The sequence below is a fragment of the Heliangelus exortis genome, chromosome 1 (genome assembly GCF_036169615.1).
Source record: "Heliangelus exortis chromosome 1, bHelExo1.hap1, whole genome shotgun sequence".
Classification (NCBI taxonomy): Eukaryota; Metazoa; Chordata; class Aves; order Apodiformes; family Trochilidae; genus Heliangelus; species Heliangelus exortis.
In genome coordinates this window covers 89,728,529-89,742,928 of record NC_092422.1, presented here as the reverse complement: position 1 = coordinate 89,742,928, position 14,400 = coordinate 89,728,529, and the positions used below count along the sequence as shown (strand labels likewise).

General features: G+C 35.6%; 1 protein-coding gene across 4 annotated transcripts in view; it reads left to right on the top strand.

Moving 5' to 3' along the window:
* The window catches only part of DYRK1A (dual specificity tyrosine phosphorylation regulated kinase 1A), an 85,612-nt gene extending 72,246 nt beyond the window's left edge, over positions 1-13,366 (top strand). For all 4 annotated transcript variants that reach the window (XM_071753168.1, XM_071753159.1, XM_071753178.1 and 1 more), the window contains 8 exons: positions 246-434; positions 1,139-1,286; positions 4,826-5,112; positions 6,915-7,061; positions 7,439-7,579; positions 7,867-8,173; positions 8,489-8,613; positions 9,823-13,366. In XM_071753168.1, coding sequence (XP_071609269.1) covers positions 246-434; positions 1,139-1,286; positions 4,826-5,112; positions 6,915-7,061; positions 7,439-7,579; positions 7,867-8,173; positions 8,489-8,613; positions 9,823-10,446 — 1,968 coding nt within the window. In that variant the 3' untranslated portion in view covers positions 10,447-13,366. The remainder of the gene's footprint in view (positions 1-245; positions 435-1,138; positions 1,287-4,825; positions 5,113-6,914; positions 7,062-7,438; positions 7,580-7,866; positions 8,174-8,488; positions 8,614-9,822) is intronic.
* Positions 13,367-14,400: the final 1,034 nt, after the last annotated feature.

Here is a 14,400-nt window from a genome sequence, read left to right as displayed (position 1 = left end):
GGATATAGTGTACTATGATGTATCTTCAGTGTTATTAGACATTATTTTTATTTGCTTTCTGAATATTTAAATTTGTCATCAATACTTAGCTTTGGTGTAATGATTTGACTTCAAATAGAGCGATAAAAGGAAAAAAATGTTTTTTGAGTAGTCAAAGTTACATTTTTAAATCATTGGATTATTCTGTTCTTTATTGAACTGATGTTCTAAAAAGTGTTCTTAAGTAATATACTTCTCATGTTTAGGTTTACTATGCAAAAAAAAAACGGCGGCATCAGCAGGGCCAAGGAGATGATTCCAGTCACAAAAAGGAGAGAAAAGTTTACAATGATGGCTATGATGATGACAACTATGACTATATTGTAAAAAATGGAGAGAAGTGGATGGATCGTTATGAAATTGACTCTTTAATAGGCAAAGGATCCTTTGGACAGGTAAATGTGTTTCAGCTAAGCAACCTTTAGTTCATGTGAATCATAATATGCATTTCATTTGAAGTGGTATTCCTGTTTCATTTTAAAATCAAAGCTTTTTTTTCTTAATCTGCTTATACTGCCTGCTCAAGGCACTGATATTTTGTGCTGTTTCTTGTTACTACAGATAACATTTGAATATAGTTCAGGATGTAGAAGTGACAAAGCGTTTTACAGTGAGGAAATCCTCAGACTTTTTCCTCTCTGTTCACATTTTTAACTTTGGCTTGGGTTTTTATATTAAAACAGTAGTACTAGGGATTACCTATTGCAAATATTACTTAGTAATATTTGTTGTGGTGGTTTGTTAGCTGCAGGCAAGGCTTAAGAAAAAGGCTGTAAGGAGGATTTAACTTTTTTCTTTTGCTATTTTTGTTACTTTTTCTCAGATTTCACCAGTTCATTTCACAGTATTGGTTGTGATTATTTGACAGTTGCATTTAGATATGATGCTTGCCTCAGTGGAGTCTCAGTTCTGTTTTTTGACACCACTGCAATAAACGTCATGGTATCAGTTGTGGCTTTATTATAGTAACTGAAAAGAATGAAAGTTCTAAAATTGTTTTCTCTGAATTCAGAAAGTGAAGAAAGCTTAGAAAGTGATTTTTGCTGTATTTTGAAAAATTCAAGAGATTTCACTGTTGTGTTTGACTTTTTTCTTTCAGGTTGTAAAGGCTTATGATCGAGTGGAACAGGAGTGGGTGGCTATCAAAATAATAAAAAACAAGAAGGCTTTCTTAAACCAAGCCCAAATTGAAGTCCGACTGCTTGAGCTTATGAACAAACATGATACTGAGATGAAGTACTATATAGGTATTTGAATAGTTATTCTTCATTTTTATTTAATCAAATTATGTATTTGGATCTTGCTATGTAGTGTAGGATGCTCTGGTGCTAAAGAAATAGAAAGAACAATATGTTTCTTGTGATGATTTGGGGCAGATTTTCCAGTTTGATTTGCAACAGAACTAGACCCAAAAGAAAAAGAAGTGAAATTGTTTGGGTTAACAGACTTGTTACTTTGTAGTGTTAAGATCTCTTGTAGAATCTTTTCCCAGCTAATGACATAGACACCTGGAGAAGTTGTGATGGACTGGCTTTTCAACAGAAGCTGTCATGTGTGGAAGTTTGCATCTCTTTCACTCCTATGAATATATTTTAAATTATCTCAGAACTGTCATGGATGAGAGCGTGCCTATTTAATGTAGACCAGTGTCATACAGTAGTTTTATGGCTAGCTTAATCATAATTTCTCAATTGGATGTGTTTAAAAAGCACAAAATTTTCTATAACAGAACTGAGACGAGACTTGTGTAAATGTCAAGACTTGCCCATTTATAGCTCAGGAAATATTCTAGAGATTATAACTTAGTTGGGTTCTGTATATTTGAATTCTGTTCCCTTGACTTACTATGATAATACTACTTAAATTTTATAATAATGAGAAAATTAGGTCAGCTTGTGTAAAAAGTTTATTAAAATCCTATGGAGTTGAGAACTGGTCAAAAAGATGACAGAAGGAAAGCAACAGCATGATACAGAGATAGATGAGTAAGAAAAAGTAATCAAGTAAAATGAAACTGGTTTTAGCCATCCTTTGTTTTGTAGAAGTTGAAATACTAACAGCTATGCTTTTCTGATTCACATGTATATATACTAATTTACTAATTTTTTCTTTTTGTAGCTTAGAAAGAAACATTTGAAACAATGTTAAAATACATTGGTATTAATTATGAGTATTCAGTTACATTTTGTTTTATAGAATATTATTTCTAGAATACATTGTATGCATTTTGTTAAAAATTGTATAAGGTATTTTCAACTTAATTTTGCTAATAACATATTTAGTTTTTGTTTTATTTAAATTTGACAGCATACTATGTCAAAGGGACATTTCAGAAATGTTAATGACATGACTATTTTCAAATTAATACGCAGCAGATAAGGACACTATAGGCATCATCAAATAAGCTCTTGAATTTTAAATTTTTAGAGAGTCTGTAATATCAGGTAAAACAGAATGGACCAAAACATCATATAATCTCCCCCTGTGAGTTAGGGCAGGATGGCTTTATACAGAGGGCATTGCTGAAACAAACAAACAAAAAAGTTCTGATTATTTTGAGCAGTGGAAAAATAATATATAGTACTTTTGCTTAGGCTGGTTTGGTCAGACACTGGAATAGGCTGCCCAGAGAGGTGGTTGAATCACCATCTCTGGATGTGTTTAAGGGTCATTTAGATGTGGTGTTGGGGGATATGGTTTAGGGGAGAACTTTGTAGAGTAGGGATGGTGGTTGGACTTGATCCCAAGGTTCTTCTCCAACCTGAAAGATTCTATGATTATTTCCAAATCTATTAGGGTATATTTGAATAGTTTCCCTTTTATTTAACATGATATTTAATGAAAAGGACAGTGTCAGTAAAGATCATAAAACTCAAACAGATAATATTTTTAATTAATGCCTTGTATTGCATGCAGCATAAAAACTGACCATGGAAAACTGAGATCTCTGGTCACTTCACTGGAAAATACTCATAAATATAGGAACAGTTGCTTATGAATATACTTTTGCAACAAAATATTTGAAGCATCCAGCATATTAATGTAAAAAATAAGTCATTCAAGGACACGTGGACAGTTCAGACTTTTATGGACTTTCAGGTGCATGATGCTGAGAATAGCTCAATAAGGCTGAAAGCATCACAAATATTGCAATCCACTGTGTGATGTAAAATGTAAACTTCAGGAAGAACATGGTTAAATACACTGTAGCCTGATTTTTAAGGACATAAAGTTTAACTGCTGATGCCTCTGTGAGATTTCTTCTAGCATCTTAAAAGCTTCTGACTGGTCTCCTTCAGATCTATCACAAGTATGAGAATGCATAAAGGTCTTCAAATTTTGTGAAAGTTGGTGGCAGAGAGGAGGAGAAATGTTCAAATGTCCTATCTTCATTGAAGGGAGATTTGGCAAGTTCAGCTCTTACCCAGACTGTTTGAGCTGTGTGGCTGTTCCAAGTGGAGCTGGGTGCTCAGTAGCATGCTGGTCATTACCAATCAGTTGGAATAAGTGGTAATCCTTGCCAAGCTTCCAAGTCCAGCTGGCTTAGGTTGTGTGGGGAGGAACTGGTGTAAAGTGTAGGAAATCCACAGAACATGAAAAGGTACTGGTGCTTTCATGGTAAGAGGATAGTGGAAATAGGACAAAAAAAAGAGAAAAAATGCGAAAGGTACAGACAGTGATGTATTGCAGGAACTGGCATCAGGGTAGAAGCAAATGGTGCTGCTACAGGTAAGTTGTAAGGGACACATGAAGAACTGACTTATAATAACGAAGGGGGGAAAAAAGTCCATAGGATACCAAGTAGTTACCATAACTGAAAGCCTGAATTCTCATTGTGCTAATATTTGTTCCAAGATTTTGTTACAACAGAAAGGGGGGAGTGTTACCTTTTGTCTGAGGGCTGAAGTTTTTTTCCTATTCAGTTTTCTTTTACTTATGGCAACTAACCTGAATGATTGTCAGACTGATAAACCCTGCTTAGCTCTAAACAAATTGATGTGATTAATTTTTCACATGCTTCCTGAAAAAAAAAAAAAGATTGGTTTTGGACTGGATTGGTTGCGTTCATAAATTGCAATCATGTCTTTTTGAAATGAATATAATGCTTTGGTTTATTTATCAATTTTATTAATTGAAGTAATCAACTGAAGTCATGGCTTATAAATTGCAATAGTGTCTTAGCATATTTTAATCTGTACATGTAAGGGAAATTCATAACAAAGAATTCAGTGCAATATCTGCTTTACTGTTGAAAATGCCACTGTATATGCACTTGTCTCCAGTCTGCTTGGACTTGAATAAAGTTTTAGCTCTAGGACCATGGAGTAATAAACTCCCCCATGAAAAAGATCAAAAGTCTTGTGACAAAGGTTGTGTTACAGTTTGAACTTCCTGTCTTGCTTGGGGTTTTTTTGGTTCTTAGTGCTGTTTTTTTCCCCTGATATTTTTATTTACCCAACACAAGTGTGTTTCCTATTGCTATTAGGGGAGTGACATCTTATTTTGAAAGAAACATCTCTTCCATCTTTTAAATATTTTTGGGGGGTTAATATAGCTTTACCAAGGTACACCTGAGGACACTTCAGGTGTGTAAAATATCCCCCTGTACCTAGGCATGGCAGTAATATTCAGTAAATAACCATAGATCTAGAAAATAAGAAAGGTAGCACATTATTATCCTACTCACAGTTCAGCTTCAGGACTAAAATATATAAGCACGTTGCAATTGGTGTTTAATACCTAGCACACAGGATATGTATTAATTGTTTTCTTCCCCTTTTTAAAGTGCATTTGAAACGCCACTTCATGTTCCGAAACCATCTCTGCTTAGTCTTTGAAATGCTGTCCTACAATCTGTACGATCTGTTGCGGAACACCAACTTCAGAGGTGTCTCATTGAACCTGACACGAAAATTTGCACAGCAGATGTGCACTGCACTGCTTTTTCTGGCGACTCCTGAACTTAGTATCATTCACTGTGACCTAAAACCTGAGAATATCCTGCTCTGTAACCCTAAACGAAGCGCTATCAAGATTGTTGATTTTGGCAGTTCGTGTCAGCTTGGACAGAGGGTGAGTATTAAAAATTCCAATCATGCTATAGATTAAAAGTTTAATATTTGAATGTAATAATGTCTTTATTAATGATGACTTAAATGGTAACCACTTTTAACATAGGGTGTTAAAAATAAACAATCTGTAGGAGCTTTAAATACGAATTTTAGAGCCATAGTAGACTTTTACCATAGTGATAAACTTTCCATCTTTCTTTTCTCCTTGCTTATGTTTTTATACTTTGTTAATGCAGAATGCATCAGCACTTGATTGTAAAAGTATGCAGTGCTATTAGATATCATACTCTTACATTGTTTTCTTGTTTCACATGTATTGGTCATCTGCTTGAGCATGTCCTCTGTTTAGTGTGCCTTGGAGATAAGAAGATATTTGAGGGTGAATACACTTTAGTAGCTGATTCCTAAAGATACTGGTTATAACTAAGCCATTGTTAGAAATGCTTTAACAGCTGTGGAAAGACATTGAGTTTACTGGTGGTATTACTATAGATTAAGACACGTATGTGCAAAGCATTTCCAGGACAAAGGGTCAGATTACTTTCTGTTGATGGTTGTTCAAATCAGGATAGATCTGTACTGTTAAATTGTTAAAAAAACTGTAGTTGTGTACATTGTTCATGTACTTTGAAGATGAGGACATTTTTTATTTGAGCTGTTAGAATCTGTCGAGTGTAGTCTATCCAGCATAGCCAATTAGATTTATATTTACTTTAAGAAATATTAAAATGTTTACAATAACTATTAAAATGTTAACATAATAATACTGCTTGTATGGCAAAGCCTGGTTTTGTTAGGAAGAGCTTTGAATCCTGTTCATCAAGTGTTTGGTTTGTAATGGCAATTTGCTCACTGAAAAGTTTTTTCAGGAAGTATTGTTACACTTGCACCTTATAGTCTAGTACACATAGACTCTTTCCTGGTTGCACGAATTATATTTGGCTAAGCAAGTAGCCACTTGCATTCAGGGTACCTTTTATTATTTGCACTGAAAAAGGTGCTAGGGAGGGCTAGGGAAGATTTCTATCAATAGAAGTTAAAAGAATTTTGAGCCCTTAATTTTTTTCCTCAGTCTTTGGCAGTTTTACCTGTAAATACTTCTTTGCTTTGAGAAAGCTGGGTGTTCATAAAACAGACACCAACCAAAAAACCTCCCAAAAATACACAACTGTTGCAAAAGTGGTGATGTTTCAGAAGTGTTATGACTAGTAGTACTGCAGGTTGGATCATCGTATGAGAATAATGAAGAAACATCATGGACTAACTTCAGCAGAAGTCCCCCAGTTTCTCTTTTGGGAGTTGGGACTGTACCCTGTTCCTGGAATGACACGATAATTTAATCGCGTTCCATGACATGATAATTGCAGTTTTTGCTCTTTTACTATGTATTTTGTCTGAAGTGTTCAATGATATGATGTGACTGGTGGGATAGTTTTCATTTGGGAGATTCTGGACTATAATTTGGATTACCTTGATTATTACCTGTAATTGCATGAGATTACACTCATCAACTCTAGAGTGTAAAAAATACTTTCATCGTGAGTGAATTTGCACTTTGTTGTTGTTGTTGTTTTTTTGTTTTTTTTTTTTTTTTTTTTGTGAGAGAGTAGGAATACTAATACTTTAATAAGAATTAACATTTAGGTATTTTTATAAATGTAATGTACAGATACTTTTTAGTATCACTGATATGTTGGTTTTCCCCACACTAAAGATGTACGTCATGATAGCTCTGTTTTGTAATACAGAATGATAATGGTGTTCTTTGGATGGTGTATTACCTTTAGATCCTTTTTATTTCAGATATACCAATATATCCAGAGTCGTTTTTATCGATCACCAGAGGTGCTACTGGGAATGCCTTATGATCTTGCAATTGATATGTGGTCCCTTGGTTGTATTCTAGTTGAGATGCACACTGGAGAGCCTCTTTTTAGTGGGGCAAATGAGGTATGTACCTACATTTACAGTAGAAGTAATTTGATTACTTTGTTTGGTTTTGTTCATTCTCATAATGACTTTTATCTGTTTCATTGTGATGCATAAATTAAAGTAGTCTCTTCGTTCTAAAATTAATAAATGTCAATGGCAGCAATGTCTTTTGTCAACTCTAAATTGTTCATTAATAATTTCTGTTTCTGGGCTCTTCCTAACTCGTTATTCACTAATTTGCTTTGTACATATTGGATTTTTCTTAACCTCATGATTAATTTAGAACTTGTCTGGGTACTTAGCATTTGCTTTTGATGTGATTATAGAATATCACTTAGTCACACTGCTTAGCTGTCTGTCACACGTTCTTCACAAATATTCTTTGTTTGGAACAGGTGGATCAAATGAATAAAATAGTGGAAGTTTTGGGAATACCACCTACCCACATCCTTGACCAAGCACCAAAAGCAAGAAAGTTCTTTGAGAAGTTGCCTGATGGCACTTGGAACTTAAAGAAGACCAAAGATGGAAAAAGGGTAGGTTACCTAACTAGGATGAGAATACAGACTGTCTCTTTAAAAAAAAATAATTAAGGAATAGTACACATAGTGAGACGTTACTTTGCTAACATCTTGCCTTACTGAAAATAATGGCTTTATTGTTGTTTATTAGTTTTCCATGTTGTAAGGCAGGTTGATTAAGTAACACTTCGGGTAGTTTCCTACTTTTATTTGACTTATTTCCTTTTATGGCATATTTAAACTGTGTATAGCCAAGGCTTAATACAAAACTTCATTTGAAGCAATTTCCAACTTCCCAACAGGAATACAAACCACCCGGAACTCGTAAACTTCACAATATACTAGGAGTTGAAACAGGAGGACCAGGTGGACGTCGTGCTGGGGAATCGGGTCATACTGTAGCTGACTACTTGAAGTTCAAAGACCTCATCTTAAGGATGCTTGATTATGACCCTAAGACACGAATTCAACCTTATTATGCCCTACAGCATAGTTTCTTTAAGAAAACAGCAGACGAAGGTACAAACACAAGTAACAGTGTGTCTACAAGTCCTGCCATGGAGCAGTCGCAGTCTTCAGGAACCACCTCTAGTACATCTTCAAGCTCAGGTAAGTTTTTCTCGTTAACAAATAAAAAAATTGTATTTCCTAGTCACATCAAAGGAATAATATGAATCCTAGATAAATGTGATTATTTTATTTTATAATTAGAAAATGAGTAATAAAAGCCATTATTTTAATCAGTTAGAACAGGTAACTGCTTCAACAAAAAATTAAAAAGTGGATGAGCAAAAATGTGCATGATTATCTTGGGTCTTATAGTTTTATGTAGGAGGAGTTTCAGTGTCTTCATTCTGACAGTGTTTTCCAGCTTACTGTAAATTTTGTGTCTGTTTAGTTATTGTTCATGTTACAATTTTGTAGGTGGATCTTCTGGAACAAGCAACAGTGGAAGGGCACGGTCAGACCCCACACACCAGCATCGACATAGTGGTGGACACTTCACTGCTGCTGTTCAAGCTATGGACTGTGAAACACACAGCCCACAGGTATGCTTACGTACAGCTTTGGCCTGTTTGATTTATACACGTTTTCTGAGAGTATTAAATCACTAAAACTCATAAACACTTTCATTTCAGAACTGAAGTGGTTTAGACATAGAAATAGACATCAGATGTGGTTTGTTTTTTACACCCAGCTCCCCTGTAGTCCGTGTGTACTAGGTCAGTCTCTTAGGTAAAAATACTGTGTGTAACTGTAAAAACTTCTGGAGTCTGTACAGAGGTGAAGGTTTTGAATCAGTAGCAGTAAGTCAGGGGCAGCTGTCAGTGTTCCATTTTAGACAAGGCATAAGGACCATCTAGCTTCCAACCCAGTGAAGAACTTTACTCAGGTGGACTCCTGCTGGAGTTCTTACTTCAATTGTATGGTATTCAGGTACTTCACCAACATTATCATTGGCTGAATTAGTGCTTATTCAGTACTTCTTGGAAAGAAGCAACAATTAACTACAAATAATTTAGTAATACTTTTAGTGCAGAACAGAAAACAATATAAATTAGTGTATGATAGCTTGAATAAAGCTGAAACATGACAGTGATTTATCACTTCTGATCATCACTTTTACAGATGTTGAATCACTTTTACAAGTGGAAAAAAATAGTCTCCAAGCACTACACTTAAACAATCATGCTTGCTTCTTTGCAGCTGACAGAGCACACTTTTTCTCCCAAGCAGTTTAGTTTATGCAGCAAATCAGTGTTTAGCTGTATCTTGCTATTTTAATTATCGCTTATCAGCTGTCTTCTTCCAAGGGAGTACTCCTCTAGTGCTGTTGACACTGTTCAAGATACAAATTGCAACATATTAATTTAGCTTACTACGCTAATTGTATCCAGACACCTCACTCAGAGATCAGGGCCTTATTGTTCTAGATATTCTATAAATATTGTTATTCCTACCGCTATGTATAGCTGCTCTGTAACTTTGACAGTAAGATCATGTATTGCATTTACTTACCCTGTTTGAAAAAAGCACCCAGAATGTGAAGTCATTTTTCTTAAGGTACACGTAGCAAAGTGTATTGGAAATGCTTTTTAACTACATGCTTACATTTCTAGAATAATTTTGCCACTGCCAAGTTTGGTTGACTTTTTTAAAAGCTAATTTAGACCTTAATAACTTACCTCTTTCATGTATTGCAAATGGAGGGATTTGATTAAGCATTTTAATTTTTCTTTGGCTTGTTATTACCATAGGTTCGACAACAGTTTCCTCCTCCGATTGGTTGGACAGCCACTGAAGCTCCTACACAGGTCACTGTTGAAAACCATCCAGTTCAAGAAACCACCTTCCATGTAACCCCTCAACAGCAGAATGCATTACATCATCACCACGGAAATAGCTCTCACCACCACCATCATCACCACCACCACCACCACCATCATGGACAACAAGCCTTGGGTAGCCGGACCAGGCCGAGGGTCTACAATTCTCCAACAAACAGCTCCTCCACCCAGGATTCTATGGAGGTGGGCCACAGTCACCACTCCATGACATCCCTGTCTTCCTCAACTACTTCTTCCTCTACATCTTCCTCCTCTACTGGTAACCAAGGCAATCAGGCCTATCAGAACCGCCCAGTGGCTGCTAATACCTTGGACTTTGGACAAAATGGAGCTATGGACATGAATTTAACAGTCTACTCTAATCCGCGCCAAGAAACTGGCATAGCTGGACATCCAACATACCAGTTTTCTGCTAATACAGGTCCTGCTCATTACATGACTGAAGGACACCTTGCAATGAGGCAAGGGATTGATAGAGAAGAGTCTCCCATGACAGGAGTTTGTGTTCAGCAAAGTCCTGTGGCTAGCTCGTGACTAAACTGAAACTAAGTTTGTTTCTTGTGTGTTTTTATAGAAGTGGTGTTTTTCCAAAAACAAAGTGCAAAGCTGCTTGAATCAGAAGGAGATAAACTCACTGAACCGCTACAGGAGGGCAAAGCTGACTATTTTTCTAAACTTGAAAAGATTGCAAAGGGACAATGAAGTTTTTTTTGTTGGTTTTTTTGGGGTTTTTTTCTTTTGGTGGTGTTGGTTTTTTTTTTGTTTTGTTTTTTTTTTAAAGAGCCATGTCCGGACCCACCTTAACGGATAGCTTAGTAGTGTTCACCTTTTGCTTTGCCCATTTTACTTGCCACAACTTAGTCATAGTTTGGTTTTTTTGGGGAGGGATTTTTTCTGGTCTCATTCAGTGGGGTTATTGTTCAAATGTTAGTTGTAGTTGCAAACTAGTTTCTTTTTAAAGGCATTGCACATGGTTTATAAAAAGGCCCTTTGAAATTTTTGGGTGGGAGGGGAGTGAGTAATATATACATATATTTTTTTTAGTTCCCCAAACAAACATGGGCACAGAAATGCAGTACTGTAAGAAAGAGGGACCTTCAGATTACACAAATATATATTCTTCAGCTGTAAAAAGGGACGGTTGTAACGGAGTTTGTAAGGCACATTGAGCATGCTAAGTGGCGGTGATCAGAACTCTCCTTTTCTGAATCTACTGAGGATCAAAGCAGCAATTGTAATGGGATTCTGTGGGTCTCATATTTTGGAGTCCACAGTCAGTTAGTATTGAAATATGACTGGTTTCATAACTGAGGTGCACTGAGAAGCAATCAACGGGTCGGTCCTGGCCAGTCCTGGGGAGATCTAAGTGGTGGTCTTTGGGATAACCTTTGGCCTTATGGATTTGGACTCTTAAGTTAGAAGAGCCTACCATTTCAGATGCAATCACTTTTGGACATGCTTTTGCAGACAGTCCTTAATGCTGAAAACACAGAGAATGGGTAATTCAAGAGGCCTTTCTTTTAAAATAGACTTTTGTGACCCACTTATTGTAAGGTATTGCAAGGTCACTTTGCGTGTGTCATAAAGTTGACTTCCTTATTGGTTGAAGGTCACAGGAGTAGTGGTTTGCGTTTGATGGAAATAGCTACAACTGTGTCCCTTCCTGCTTTTTACTTTTTTCTTTTGCTTTTTCTCAGCACGTGGTTTCTCCACCATTACTTCTGCACAAAGACGTCTTCTGTTCATCCTGAACATTTTTAAAAATGCAGAATTTTATGTGACTGCTTTTTTGCCTCACAATTATGCTGTGAATTTTACAAAAATTTATTTTCTTTTTTGATAATTTATTGTACCAAAGCTGTTTTTATAGCACATAGATGTCTGTAACCAATAATGTAGCAGTTCTGCACTTTGACACAAGGTGTAACTAGACCATTTTTAAATGTCAGTTGAAAATTATGGCTGTACTATTGCTTAAGCAAAACTGGAACTGTTGTTGAATTCATAGCCAATACATTTACAGCATTCTGTGTACTGAACATAATAGATTGACATCTACTTTGAGACTATAACATCTGTTACATTATAAATGTGTTCAGGCTTCTGAAGGTAAAAGGGACACTAGATCCAGAAGCTATGAAACCAGCAGTTGATTCTTGTATTCCTTATTAACATAATTGTAAACTTGAAGGCAAGACCTTGATTGCATGAACAGGTCCAAAATAATAGTCTGAGTAAAGCAAAACACTCATATGAGACCTGAGGTTAGCAGGCTGTATTTAACAGGTGCCTAATTTTTGGGTAATGCTGCCTTAATATAACACAGTCAGCTTGGCAGTTGCAAAATTTATGGGCCCATTCAGAGATTTACTTATTTAAAAAGTAAAAGCTCCATGGAAAACATTTGAAAGAATAAGGGCGTAATGCATTGATTGCCCATCCCAGATTAATGTTGTTTGCCCATTATTTATTACAGAAGCAGTGATCTACCTCTGCCAGTAAGCCCTTTTAAAAGTTAATTTAGCAGAAAATTCAGAGCTCATACTGGTCAATTCCATGTGGCTAAGTCATTTTTTTCAGACTAAAAGGTGGAATTTTTTATACTTACAGTGACAATGCAGCAGCTGACTACCATGTAAATGGGAATGAATACTCGGGATTACCATTTTTTTTTTTGTAAATCATGATTATTTTTTTTTTTTAATCAAGCAATCCATATTTCTTTTGTATCGACACGTCAACCCTGTGGATGAAAGTGGTTTGGGTTTTTTTTTTTTCCTTTTTTTCTTTTTTCTTTAACTCAGTAATTCAGAGTTTACAGGATTTGGAAGGCTGTCACCTTAGAAGCAGGATGCTGAGTTTAGCAATATAAAAAGGAATCCAGTACTTACTGCTGTCTAGGAATATAAGGGTAATATGAAATCTGGGTAGTTTTTGTGTGCGCGGGTTGCCACACCTTAGCAAGCGCCAAAAAATAAAGCAGTTAAAAGTATCTACATAAAGAAGAAATCATAAAATCCAGTGCTTCTGCATACTGTGTTATGTTACAGTCCAGTTTTGTGTGCTTTACTACACAGTTTGGTTACAGGACTTCTGTGCATTGTAAACATAAACAGCATGGAAAAGGTTAAATACCTGTGTTCAGATTGTAAGATCTAGTCCGGACTTGCTGTGTATATTGTAACGTTAAATGAAAAGACAAGCCCTTTGTATTATAGTCATGCAGTCTTATGTATGATAAACAGTTGAATAATTTGTCCTCAGACTCTTTACTGTGCTTTTTAAAAAAAGAGTAATTTAAGAAAAAAAATGTAAACATAGTAAATCTTCCTATGCAATTAACCTACTCCAAGCCATGGTATGGTAGGTATAATTATACTATAATATGTAAATATCAGATACATTGAAACAGACTTAAAAATATGAAAGTAAAAGTTGGAGGCATAACAGATAATTTTGAGTTTTTAATTGAAACAGCAAGGTATACAAATCATTGATGTATGAACACAGCTCTGCTTGATTCTGATGGACTGTACTTGTAGTCTGAGTTCTTTATATTATCATCTGTTAGTCTGAATGTTCTTATATGCACTGCGGCTTTCTGCCTATTACAGACTAGCTGATTTTAAGGCCAGAAGTGACCATGGTAATGAAATAATCTGACTGGCATGCCATTATCCCTAGAATTCAGCCTAGTTATTTCTGCATCATGAAGTCCATATCTTTTGGGTGCAGTAGAACATACTTTTGAAAAAGATAGCAGATTTTCATATAGATTCTTCAAGTGTGAGGATTTTTCCGTGTCTTTTTGAGTGATTCAGATAGATTATTTTCCATACTCTTAGTCCTCCTTCAGTTTTAGGACTGTTTAATTACATCTGCTGGCCATCAGATAGCTAGCTGCCTATTAGAATAATGAATAACTACTCTAGTTTAAAACTATTTCACTTTATTCACATTAAAATATGTTAACTTTAATAACCTATATAGATGGAGTTCCTTAAATCTCTAACTGTAAATCTTTTACGGCTCTTCTGAAACTTCAGATGTTTTAAAATCCATTCTAAAGCATGGACATAAGAACTGCATACAGCATCTGGTAGTAATTTCAGTCTTGCTGTGTGCGTCTGGGATGTGCAGGTACATTCTTGAACCTTTCAGTTATATCTTTGCTTGTTTGTTTATGCGTCCAAAGGTTGCATTTTAAAATCTTTCAGTCTCAGTTATTTGCATTAAAAGATTGTAAATTTAGATGATTATACATCATGATTCCTAAGTCCTTTTCAGAACTGCTGCTCTTCCAGGATGTAGTCTTCCATCCTGTAAGTATAATGATGTCTGAATGGGACTGGTTTACAGAAGGGTTGGATTCACCTATAGATGTGACTTGTCTTCATTGTTTATCACTCTACCATGGTTATTTTCATTAAACCATCAATGTGCTTATATTTTTTTCTTGATAACTGAAAACTCTTCAATACCTTTGAA